This window comes from Mastigoproctus giganteus, chromosome 2 (genome assembly GCF_048544385.1).
Source record: "Mastigoproctus giganteus isolate SK-2022 chromosome 2, ASM4854438v1, whole genome shotgun sequence".
In the NCBI taxonomy this organism is placed as follows: domain Eukaryota; kingdom Metazoa; phylum Arthropoda; class Arachnida; order Uropygi; family Thelyphonidae; genus Mastigoproctus; species Mastigoproctus giganteus.
This window is the reverse complement of record NC_143576.1, coordinates 93,502,186-93,515,724: the sequence shown is the minus strand read 5'-3', so window position 1 is coordinate 93,515,724 and position 13,539 is coordinate 93,502,186. Positions and strand designations below refer to the sequence as shown.

The 13,539-nt window shown below is 40.0% G+C and overlaps 1 protein-coding gene across 6 annotated transcripts in view; it reads right to left on the bottom strand.

The window, feature by feature from the left end:
* The window catches only part of Gapvd1 (GTPase activating protein and VPS9 domains 1), a 442,880-nt gene that overhangs the window by 37,627 nt on the left and 391,714 nt on the right, over positions 1–13,539 (bottom strand). For all 6 annotated transcript variants that reach the window (XM_090389457.1, XM_090389454.1, XM_090389464.1 and 3 more), the window contains one exon: positions 12,236–12,302. In XM_090389457.1, coding sequence (XP_090245583.1) covers positions 12,236–12,302 — 67 coding nt within the window. The remainder of the gene's footprint in view (positions 1–12,235; positions 12,303–13,539) is intronic.

Genomic DNA, 13,539 nt, shown 5'->3' with positions numbered 1-13,539 from the left:
AATTTTTCTTCAGTACGAGCCTTAGAACTTGCTACAGAGCTCTTTACACAGGGATACTTTAATTTTAACAACCTTGTATATGCAAAATGCCTATTTGATCTTTCAGCAACCTGAGAAGGATCATCAACAGTTAAGCCATTCATATCTAGTGGACCTCCTTCCTTCTAGCTTTTACATAAATAAAGAAGTCTGCTGCTTTTCTTTGCATTCTTTGCCAGAGACTTCTCATAATCTTCCTTAGCTTGCCAAACCTCCTTTCTGACTTGAATGCAGATTACTTCATACCTGTTGGCTTCTGTATCACCTGATAATTTATATGCATCCCATGCATTCTTCTTCTCTGACATGTCTCATTAGTAAATATGACATCCATATAGGTCTAAGAATTGAACAGTCTCTCCTACAATTACTTCACGATTTAAAATTTGCTGTTGGTAACATCAACAGTTGGTCCACTGTACAGAATTTAAAAACTGTCTGAGACCACTGTAGTCACCTTTACAAAAGCAAAAGCCCTTCCCTTTGCTCTTGACAGTAGTTATATCTTTAAGTAAATCAATACACTGTGATAGTGCCACCTATTAGGTCTTTTATCTGCAGTTTTTAATGAAAGAAGCCTCACCGCAGATAATCAGATCAAAAGTATTGCTTTCTCTCGTTGCCTCCTGTAACATGCTGAAACCAGTCATTCAATAAACCCGCAAAAATCTCGCTATTGTGCGAGCTGGTAACCAAACCCAAAGTTCCAATCGGTATCTAGAAAGTTAAAATTTTCCATTACAGGTGATGCCTCGCAATTCAACAGTCGGATTTCGCGGGCCGGCGCAAATGCTACATGATATTGCACGATAGAATTCTTTGCTGGACTACGTAGCTGCATTTAACGTTACTAAATAGCACTAAATAATGACGGTTGCTTCATACATTTTAACCAATGGTATTAAAGAGCGGGAGTAACATTTAACCAATGATAGATAAAGCGGGAATAGATTCTACAATCGTCTGGTTTTTTTTTTGTTTTGGTTTTTGGTTTTTAGGAGCATTAGCAACTAAGGCCATATTGCTCCGGGATATGCGGTGGTCATTCCCCGACCTTTCCGCATCCTCCATATTTGGTGGTGATGGGCTCGAACCCCGGTCTAATCAAGAAGCATGTGCTATGCACTACTGCTCCTTCCCACCTGGCTACGGAGGCGCCTCTTACAATCGTTCAATTACGTTAGCCGCCCTCAAAGATAGCTACAGGTATGCCGTCAGTTCATCCTCAGTTATGAGACAACAATATCTCATTAATAATTGTAGTCTGAGTTCACGTTTGCTCGAGTTGTTTGTGCTAATTTATAATTCTGCATTTCTCATAAAGTAAAAAATTTTGTGCTTTGGCAGTTATTTATTTTTTGAGTGAAATTTGATAATGGGTCCAAAGAGAAGTGAACAGCGGAATAATTCAGGAAAGAAACACACTTGGTTGCGCATAGAAAAGAAGAAAGAAATTATAGATAAAGTGCAGAAAGGTAGAACAATTACAGATGTAGCTCAAGAGTATGGCGTCCCTAGGTCATCCGTGGCAACGTTTTGGCAACAAAGAGACAAGATTATAGTTGCTAGAGTGTTCGCTGGAGCAGTGCCAATTTCTGACAGAAACAGATCTTTAATCAATGAAGAAATGGAAAAGCTGCTTCTTACCTGGATTAGAGAAAGACAGATGAAAGGAGATCCAGTAACTCAAGCAATGATCTGTGAGAAGGCTAGGTTAATTTTTGAAGAATTGCAGAAGAAAATTCCAGGACGTATCTCAGATCAAACTGATGAATTCAAGGAAAGTCGTGGGTGGTTTCACAGATTCAAAGGTAGAACAGATATCCATAGTGTTCTCAGACATGGGGAAGCAGCTAGTGCAGATAAAAAGGCTGCAGAAGAGTTTGTGAAAAAATTTGAAGATTTAATCATGAAGGAAGGCTACTTGCTGCAGCAAATTTTTAACGGGGATGAAACTGGGTTATTTTGGAAGCGCTTACCAAATCGAACATACATCACACAAGAAGACGTGACACTCCCAGGACATAAGCCTATGAAAGATAGGCTTACCTTGTTATTGGCAGCAAATGGAAGTGGAGACTTTAAAGTAAAGCCACTTCTCGTTTATCACTCTAAAAATCCTCGCTGCTTTGGGAAGAAAATCATCAAGTCCAAACTGCCAGTGATGGGGAGATCCAATACATGGGTAGACCAGAAAGTCTTCAAAGATTGGATTTTTGAGGAGTTTACCCCAAGCATAAAAAAAATTCCTCATTGACAACAATTTACCTTTGAAAGCACTGCTGATTCTTGAAAATGCTAGTGCCCCCCCCCCCAAGACTTGGCGAACATTCTTGAAATTGACTCTGATTTCATCAAAGTCCAGTTTTAGCCTCCAAACACCACATCACTGATCCAACCCATGGATCAAGAAGTAATTGCCTGTTTTAAAAAACTTTACAGCAAGGCTTTGTTTTCACAGCTTTTCGACATGACTCATTCTTCTGATAAGACACTGAAGGAGTTCTGGAAGACTGAGTTCAATATTCTTCACGCCATTTCCTTTATTAAAACTGCCTGGAAGGAAGTGACACAGAGGACCCTTTGTGCATCATGGAAGAAACTTGTTCCTTCCTTTTTTCGCGATGACAACAGTGCAGCCCAAGCCACTGAAGAATCAGAAGCAACTGTGGCCATGCAAGAAATCATTTCGACGGCGGAGAACCTCAACATAGGAGAAGTTGATGAGGCTGATGCGGAAGAGCTTGTGGAGGATCACGATGACCAACCAACCGCAGAAGAACTCAAAACACTCAGCGAACAGGAAGAAAAAGAGAGAGAAAAGGAAATTTCACTTGAAGAAGACAGGGAAAAAGGGCCGATGCCCACAGCTGCCATTAAAGAAATTTTATTCCATTGGGAGGTGCAGTTTGCTTGTTTAAAATGGCACCCCAACACTGCTGTTATAACTAGAATGACAGACTTGTTTAACAACACTACTATGCATCACTTCAAGGCTATCTTGAAAAAGAGGGAGAGATAGTCCACCCTTAATCAATTCCTCATCCCCATTCAAGCCAAGAGGAGAAGAGAAAGGGTAGAACAAGATAAATAAAACATCCTTCCAACATCTAAGGCTCAATGAAATGTATGTACATACTCATTATGTATTTTGTAATTTCGTTTGTTATATAGTAGAATATAGTAAAGTCAATAATACTGTGTATTTCTCTCCAACAACGAATTAATCAATTTGCCATAAACTTATGTGGAAAATATTGACCCACAATTCGACAAATTCGCAATTCGAATCTAATTCGCGACGGATTATAGTTTTAATTATAGAATTAATCAATTTGCCATAAACTTATGTGGAAAATATTGATCCACAATTCGACAAATTCGCAATTCAAATCTAATTCGGCAACGGATTATAGTCGAATTGCGAGGCACCAGTGTATAGCACATTCTGCTCCACTTTATGTCTGCAGTTGCTCATTATAGTCATTAGGCCTATAACACATTCCTAATCTCAATTTTCTTTTCCCGAACAAGAGAGGTATTAGAACATAATACTTAGTACCGTGCTTGGGTTGGAGGTTGAGAAGACGAAAGAAGATATTTGTTGACATTGGACTTCAACTTATGTAGACTGTAATTTTCAGGAAATACGTATGAAGGTTGTTCCAGAAAACGACAGTTGAATGAATAAATGAGGAAGATGAAAAGTTGGTTCTGTGAGTTTGAAGTTAGACAGTAAATGGATGTTGGCTGGTGGCGGCATGTGTTCGGACTGTTTTCAAAGAGAGAGCAGGAATAGTAGTAGTAGTGGCACATGATGCAAGAAAGCAAGTGTAGGAGCTTATGCAGCATCAGCCAAAAAAAAAAAAAATCACACCATTCCCTCCAAATGCCTGTCCAGTTCTTCCTTAAATTTATTTAACCTATCAACTTCCACAACGACAGATGGAAGTTTGTTCCAGCAATTAACCACCCGCTGGCTAAAGGCAAATTTCCGCACATCTATTCTACATCTGTCCTTTCTTAATTTGAACTTATGTCCCCGTAGGTTCGTAATCTGAACAAGTGGAAGGATCCCATCAGAATTCAGCGTGCTCAACCCATTCAAGGCCTTATACACCTCAATCAGATCACCGCGCAGGTGCCTAGTCTCCAGCCACTGCAATTTGCAGAACTTAAGCCTCTCTTGGTAAGAGAATCCCTTCATTCCCCTAACCAATCGTGTTGCTCTTCTCTGTACACGCTCAAGCAAATCTACATCCTTCCTAAAATGAGGCCTCCAGACCTGTACGCAGTACTCAAGGCGTGGCCTGACCATTGCCTTATACAGAGGGACAATCACCTCCTTTTCCCTGCTAGCAAAATTCCTATATATCATTGACAAAACCCCATGACCCGCCCTAGCAGCCTGTCTGCACTGCTCAGAAAACTTCATATCTGACTGCACAATTACTCCCAGGTCTTTTTCATTTTCTACCACCTTAAGTGTAGTACCACACAGTTGGTACGTTTCTCTGGGGTTACTTCTACCCATATGCAGTACTTTGCATTTGTCAAGGTTGAACTTCAGTTGCCACTTCTTAGCCCATCTGCCCAAATTATCTAGATCCTGTTGCAGTAGCACACTGCCATTACTGTCATTAACAACCCTGCCAACCTTTGTGTCATCTGCAAACTTCGACAATAAGCCTGATATACCTTCATCAATATCATTGATAAATACACAAAACAACAGTGGACCCAACACCGAACCCTGTGGGACTCCACTAATAACATTAGTCCACGAAGAGCAGCACCCATTGATTACCACCCTCTGTCTTCTCCCACTTAACCATCCTTTTATCCATTGTAGCAACTTACCCTTAATACCATTCTGCTCCAATTTATACAGTAGTCTTCCATGCGCAACAGTGTCAAAAGCTTTCCTGAAATCCAAGTATATGATATCAAAATTATTTTTTGCATCCAGTTCCTTTGTGACCACATCATAATAACCAATCAAATTTGTCAGACAAGACTTTCCCTTAACAAACCCATGCTGTGTTTGAATTATTGCTGCAGTCTTGTCTAGATGATCCTGCAATGCATCTTTAACCAGTGACTCCATTATTTTACCCGGAACAGAAGTTAAACTAACTGGTCGGTAATTACTCGTGTCACCCTTCGATCCACCTTTGTGAATTGGGGACACATTTCCACATCTCCAGTCCGTGGGAACCTCCCCTGAGTCCAAGGATGCTCTCATAATTATGGCTAAGGGTTTGCTTAGTTGCTTTGCCGCCTCCTTTAAAATAACTGGATAGATCCCATCCACCCCAGGTGCCTTTCTTATGTTTAACTTCAACAATTTCTCCTCCACTTTGCTCTCAGTTATTACAAAATCATTAAGCACACTGCTACAATTTGATAACCTTCTTCCATTTTCAAACTGTAATAATTCCTCACGTGTGAATGTAGATGCAAAATACTCATTCAGTTTGTTTGCTATCTGAGCAGGATCATCAACAGTCGAACCATCGATGTCAAGTGGACCAATCATATCCATCCCCTTCCTTTTAGAGTTTATATAAGTAAAGAAATCCTTGCTGTTTTTCTTAGCATCTTTTGCCAAAGATTTCTCGTAATCCGCCTTCGCCTGCCGAACCTCCTTTGTGACCTGATTACAGACTAGCTTATATCTGCCACAGGCTTCTGCGTCACCTATTAATTTATATGCATCCCATGCATTTTTCTTCTCTGTCACGAGTCTCATTAGTTCATTTGATAACCATTTAGGCCTAAACCTTGAACGATATTTCTTAATCGGTATATAAAGTCTAGTAGCTTCCACGATTAATTCCTTGAATGCTTCCCACTTAGAATTTACTGTTTGTAACATCGTCAGTTGATCCCACTGTACAGAATTTAAAAACTGTCTGAGACCACTGTACCCCCCTTTACGGAAGCAAAAACCCTTTCCTTTACCCCTGACGGTAGTTACCTCTTTGAGTAAATCCCACTTCAGCACACTGTGATCACTGCCACCTAGTGGTTCCTTTATCTGCAAATTCTTAATACACGAATGATCACTGCTGATAACCAGATCAAGAGTGTTACTTTCTCTGGTTGCCTCTCGAACATGCTGCTGCAGAAAACAATCATCCAATAAATCCACAAAAGTCTGACTAGTGTGTGAGTGACCAACCCACAAGTTCCAGTCAATATCTGGGAAGTTAAAATCCCCCATTATAAGACATTCTGATTTACTGGCCCACTCTATTTCTCTGTACAATTGTTCATTGTACTCATTCAAGTCATTAGGCCTATAACACACTCCTACTCTTATTTTTCCTTTCGCAGTGCTTATCTCACACCAAACTGACGCAACAGAGCACTGTTCATCTATATTAACTGGGTGCACTTCCTTTGATTTTATGTTTTTCTTAATTAACAGCATAACACCCCCTCCCTTTCTGTCCTGTCTATCCTTTCTGTACACATTGTACTTCCCAAATTCCAGTTCTGCATTGCTTATATCTTTGTGACACCACGTCTCTGCTATCCCAACAATATCCGCCTTTGATGTCTTGACCAACACTTCAAATTCATCAAATTTATTTACTATACTTCTAGCATTGGTATACATGCAAGCATACATGCTCCTATGCCTATTCCTTGTTACCCTAACACATCCCATATACCCAACTATTCCATGATGACTGCCATCCGTCCCTGAAACCCCCAACACCCCTCGCTCCAGGTCGCTTCTTATTCTAATAGAAGTTGTGTAAGAATCACCTTCACCTCTGCCTGCGATTACTGTTAAACTATTAGTCTTCGTATCCCCCCAAACTAGCAGTTTTCCGACCCACCTAACACTGCCTCGATAGCATCAGCAAATATTCTTGCACCCTTTCTATTTAAGTGTATCCCATCCCTGTAGAAGCAATCTCTCCTGTTAACAAGTACATTCCAGGCTGAAAAAAATTCTACCCCTTGAGCCTTGCACAATCTTTCCAGGGCCGAATTGATCGACAAGGCTCTCATCATATACTCCCTCCTATCGTGTCTGGGCAGAATTGCAGACACTTTCAAATTCAACCCTATTTCACGGCTTTTTTTCAACAGTGACCTGTACTTGTTGAGTAATTCTGCCGGTCTCCTACTCTTAATATCATTAGTGCCAACGTGTACAACTATATCACCTTTTGTGCCCTTGAAAGATGATATCCGCTCTACAACGTCATCAACCTTTGCCCCTGGCAGACATACCCTGGTCCTGTTCCACCTATCCTTTTTACAAAGGATGTTCCCCGTTTCCCTGACAATAGAGTCACCAACAACTACTAGTTCCTGTGGGACCAGCGCATTCTGCCTTAGGGGTTGCCGCTGTGTTGTGCGATGACCAAGTGCAAGCTCTGGCGTTGATGTGGGCAGCTGAGAGCCTGATGGGCCCCTCAATTTAGATCTTTCGAGGGCATCCACCCTGTCCTTCAAACTCTCATATAGGCCCATAACAACGCTGAGTTGTCGCCTGATTTCCTTACACTCCTTACATCACGCACACACAAAGACATCCCCCATGGCAATATCATGTTCCGTTCCAGAGAGTTCGGCAAACATTATAGAAGCCCATTCAGAAGAACAGTGCCCATGGAAGTATCTATAGAAGAGGCATCAGCAGAAACAGTACGTCTATGAGAAAGCGAGTGGAGAGACTCTGTTAGATACGAATCATTAATTAACCTAACTGCCCTCTTCTGAATGGAATCAAGAAGCCTGAGAGAGGTTTTGGGGGCATCACCCCAGATGTGGGAACAATATTCCATGGCAGGGCAGATTTGCCATTTATACAGAGTGAGCAGCTGTTTGGAAGAAAGGTAATGCCAAGAGCAAAAGAGAAAACCAAGTTTTTTAGATGCAGAGGAAGCAATATTTGTAATGTGCTTGTGTCAAGAGAGATTAAAAGTTAGGTAATCCCCAAAAGAGTTATATCATTTTGCGAAGAAATCGGAGTGTCACTAAAGATAAGCATAGGAGCAGAAGAATCCTTTTTGTGAGATATAAGACAAGACTGAGATTTAGAAGGGTTGAAATCAACTAAGTTGTCATTGTCCCACTGAAGAATTACCTGAAGAATGGCATTTAAGGAATTGGTAGCAGATATTCAAGAAGTTGACACTGATTGGGCAGGGCAAGGTTTCTCAAAATGGAAAGTGGAATGCAATGTGCTATCATCGGCAAAACTATGGATAGGATTTCCAGTCAATGGAAGGTCATTAATATACAAGAGGAAAAGAGTGGGGGAAAGAACTGAACCTTGGGGGACACCGGCATTAGTGGAGAAGTTAGAAGACAGAGAGCCATCTACCATCACCCTCAGTGAGCGATCAGAGAGAAAACTGGATAACCAATTACAAAAAACAGTTGGCAAACCATAAGATGGAAGCTTGTTTAGAAGACCTTTATGCCAAACACAATCAAAAACCTTTGAGATGTCAAGAGCAACTGCTTGTGTTTCACCAAACCCTTCCATTGAATTTATCCATAAATGGGTAACATAAGCCAGAATATCACCAGTGAATGACACTGACGGAATCCATACTGGCGATCGTCGATCAGACAGAAGGTCTCCAGGTAGTTCAAGAGTTAGCGGGTAATTGATTTCTCCATTACTTTAGAAAGAGTAGAAGTAATTGCAATGGGACGATAATTGGATCGGAGGGATTTGTCACCCTTCTTAGGAACTGGCTGGATTTGAGCAAATTTCCAAGCAGAAGGAAAAACACATTTGAAATAAGAAAGTGAAAAAAGGTGGCAAAGATAAGGAGCAAGTTCAGGAGCACAGGTTTTGAGAACAAGTGGAGAAATACTATCGGGGCCTGGAGCTTTCTTAGAATCAAGATTCATCAAAATCCTTCTGACATCCATTTAACGGAAGACCACAGGAGGCATTGAATGGAGCATGTTGGGAATGGTGGGAGGTGTTTTACCGAGATCATTAATACGTGAGTTGGAAGAAAAATGGGATGCTAGCAGGTCAGCTTTATCCTTGGCTGAAGTGACAACAGAACCATCTGGTTTGGATAGAGGTGGGAGCAGACATGGGCAAAAGTTGCGGCCAATAGCTTTGGCAAGGGAGCAGAATGCCCGGCTACCATTAGGGCAAAAAGCAAGTATTCTACTCTCAGCCTGGTCAAACTCTAGTTTGGACTGATTAATAACTGCTTTACAATTGTTGCGAGCTTTGGTGTAGACAGAAAATGAAACTGAAGAATTAGAAACAAGCCAATTATGATATGCAACATTCTTCTCTTGAACAACCTTAGCACATTTATTGGAAAACCATGGTTTAGATAAAGGACGAGATTTTAAAGTGGAGTGTGGATAAAGGATTCCATTCCTGCAAGAATAGTTTCACTGACATGATCTGAGCAAACATTGACATCAGAAGTTTTGAAACAGTAATCCGACCAAGGGAAAGAAATCTAGAAGGTCATCCCATTTTGCATTCTTGTAATGCCAAACAATACGAGGTTGGAAATAGCCATGAGATAAAGGTTCCATTGGAGAAGAGACAATCACCAAGTTGTGATCTGAAGTGCCTAAAGGACCTCTCACTTCGACCGTGTACTTAGAAGGGTTGTTTGTGAGAAAAAGATCAAGCGTATTGGCTGTATGATTAGGATTGTCCGGTATTCTTGTAGATAAATGAACAATCTGTGCAAGGTCATTAGTAATTGCAAAAGCCTCAGCATCTCGACCAGCTGGGTCGGTCTCACTAGAAAATGGAAGCCAGCTGGAGTTGTGAACATTAAAATCACCAAGGAAAATTACCTCACTGTTAGCGAAGTTGGACTGGAGAAAGTCAAGTTGCAAAGAGAGGAAGTCAAAGAGCTCCAAGTGATTAGTGGAACTGGGAGAATGGTAGAGACTACAGATGAATTTGACACAATGAGGTAGAGAGATTTTAAGCCAGAGAAGATCAAAGAGAGGAGATTCCAAATTGCCAAGTCTCTGACAGGGAATATCAGAACGGACATATGCACAAGTACCACCTTTGAGGCGAAAGGAATCATACAGCAAATAATTTGGGTATCTGAAATGAGCAGTAGTTGAATCAACCGATAAATGAGATTCTGTTAGAAAAAGTACATGGAGTTTGGCAGACTGCAAATGGAAATGGACATCGTTAAGATTAGAATTGAGACCACGTAAATTTGTGAAATGAATTAGGAAGTGATTGGGAGGTCTAGATCGTTTCGCAGATAAGCTTACTCTATTAGTTTGACAATTCATGGTGTATTCAATAGTACGAAAAAGTGGGTGGGACATGCTGTATGAAGTAATGAAATTTTTGGATATGGCGTACACATGGTAAGAATATACCCAGATCCTTGACATAACATGGCCTTGACAATGCTCCCCGCATACACACTACTCGGACTCCCTCCAGTCACTATCTGGCAGAGTAGAGGTAGCAAGATTATACACTAGCTGATCTGGAAGCCTCCTAGAGAGTTACCAATAGGTTCGGTTTGGTGTACTAACTAGCGGCCGGCCTGTGAACACCGTTTTAGAGCTGTACCCTGGAAATGTAAGGAATATTGGATCGTGCCACAACGTTCATCATAACCTCAAATGTCATCCATGATGATGTGGGCGCCATACCTCGACCTCTGCTTACATTGATTCACACTTGGGTGGTCACCCACCGTACTTGTGCATGGAGGTTAAACCCAGGATTACTAACAGTCCCACCATCGTGAAGGTGCAAGCAGAGGATTTGACTGTCACAGACCGTCTGGACTTTGCCGAAATTGGGTCCACTTGACTTGAGTGTCACCCGAATATCAGTTCCATGAGCGTTTTAGACTCCCAGGTAGCAAGTGCAGCTTGTCTGGCATATCTGAGAGAATGTCTGTGACAATTCAAGAACCTAGTGGACTGAGTTGGGAACATTCAGTCAGACTTGGCACCTTAGGTACCCAGCCTTTATAGTTAATGGTAGAATCAGTGTTTTGATTGTAAGGATAATTGTTCAAGTAGGGAAAGACTCCATCTTTTTTATATGGATATTCTTTTAGTATTCACAATGTTCTGTCACCTAGATCTCATGCAATTTCCTCCTCCTCCTCCGATACAGCAAGCCGATTGCACTGTGCTTTATCTCTTTAGAGGAGTTCAGGTTGAGGCCGGATTTAAACTTGTTGTGGCCCTAAGCTATAACATGTATGAGGCCCCTTTTTTTCTTTCTCTTTCTCTCTTACAGTTCACCTGTGACAATATTAAAAAAAAAGAATTTTTTTTTAAAGATGGAGTGAGGCCCCTTGTAATGTGAGGCCCTAAGCTGTAGCTTGTTTAGCTTATATGTAAATCTGACCCTGGTTCAGGTTGGTGTGTTAGATAACCTTTTTGGGGATTCCATCCAAAAGTAGACAATTTCAATAGTCTTTCTGTATTCTGTGCTTGGTCATCTCAATTAGCAGACTCCTAGCCACATTTTCAAGTTTCTCAATTAAAAATGAGGCTAGCTTACTCAGTGGCCTATCATAGAATACAGAATTAAGGAAAGAGAAGTAATATGATAAAGTACAGCTTCTGGTTTTTTTTTTTGTTTTTTTTTTTTTCTTTTCTGTCTCATTTGTTGTTTGATCCAATAGATTCATATGTGAAATGTTTTTTGTTATCCACTTTTGTGCCTTTTAACCCTCAGAGAATGGATTTCTTCTCCCAGGTTACCAACCACTCCACATAGAAGCAGAAGTGCCACTGAGTGACCAACAGCTTTAGTAGATTAGTACTTAAAAAAACAAATAACAGAAAGGTGGCATTTCTTTTTAGACATTACGTGACTTAACCTTTAGTAGATTCTTAAGTGTGCTAGAGGTATTCATGAAAAACTCTGATCAGTAAAATTCTCTGTACAATATAACAGGTACCACTTATCACAGAGGAATCATTTTTTACCATTCAAAACATAAAGCATATTGGGCCAGAACTTGAAATAATTGTATTTTCGTGTTACTTGCTTGATGTATGTAATCAATTAAAAAATTAGATGAGAAACATGCATAAGTTCAGTAAAAGTGCTTTAAGTGACTAAATTTGCTACATAAAATGCAAACTGGGACACATTACTAGAAGAATGCATAAAACTTTGAATAAATCAGATTAAAGGATGAAGCAAACTGGAATACCCTAATATAAAACTCACTTTGCCACATAGGATCTGTCTCCATATTATTGAACAGATAGTGAAGAAACTTTTCTACAAGATGGGCCTGTTAATTCAGAAAATACAACTGAGTTAACTAACAATATTAACACATCAAACAATTTCAGTAGATTATTACATACTACTAATAACACACAACTGGTTAAATTATTTTTTAATGTAGCATATGTATTTAATTTGCTAGGAACTCACAATTTGACATTATGTATGGCAGGAAATATATCTGCTTTATGATCTAAACAAAAATAAAATAATGAAATAAAATAATAAATAAATAAAATTAAGGACTAAAGGTCCTCACACTTATTTTATTTTTAAAACCTGGCCTTTGATCCAGTATAATATAATTCAGTGGGGGTTAAGTTTAAGTGTATGTGAAAAATATAAATTAAGAATTACTTAAAATTAACAGTCTATCAGTATAATGGCCTTTATTAATTGGGTAGATATCTCACAGAGAGTGAATACAATTGAATTATGGTTTACCTTTAAAACATTAATCACAGAAGCCTTGAATGCGTATATATCATTAAAAAAATACTCCACAAGGAGGATTCCAAGTTGGATGAATAATGAAGCTGCCAGATTACTTGAGCAGAAAAAGACAGCATGGAAGAGTTCAGAGCAATAAAAAGTACTGAAGCTTAAAACAGCTACAAATTGATCTGTAATAGTGCCACAGAAAAGGTTAGGCTGGCAACAGCAGATTATGAGAAATCACAGACAAAGAGTGGTTTGTTATTTGTTATTTGGTTTTTAGGAGCATTAGCAACTAAGGCCATATTGCTCCGGGATATGCGGTGGTCATTTCCTGACCTTTCCGCATCCTCCGTATTTGGTGGTGACGGGCTCGAACCCCGGTCTAATCAAGAAGCGTGTGCTACGCACTGCTGCTCCTTCCCACCTGGCTACGGAGGCGGCTACAAAGAGTGGGAATAAGGAATTCTTCACATATATAAATGCAAAGAAGAAAAGGACAAACCAGATCGGACCCTTATGCAATGGACATGGGATAGTATAAGGTAACCCAGCTGATGTTGCAGATGAACTCAACAGTTTTAATTTGCATCGATATTTACAGAAGAAAAACCTTTTGTGCCAATGAGATATTATGGGAGTGAAGTTGAAAAATATGTAATTAATGATATTGAAATTTCATATGATTATTTAATGAAAAAACTTTAGAGCCTACAGGCAAGTGAGGCTCCTGAGGTTGATGGCATACACCCTATAATTTTAAGAGAGATGACAAGTGAGTGCATTGAACCACTGAGGCTAATTAT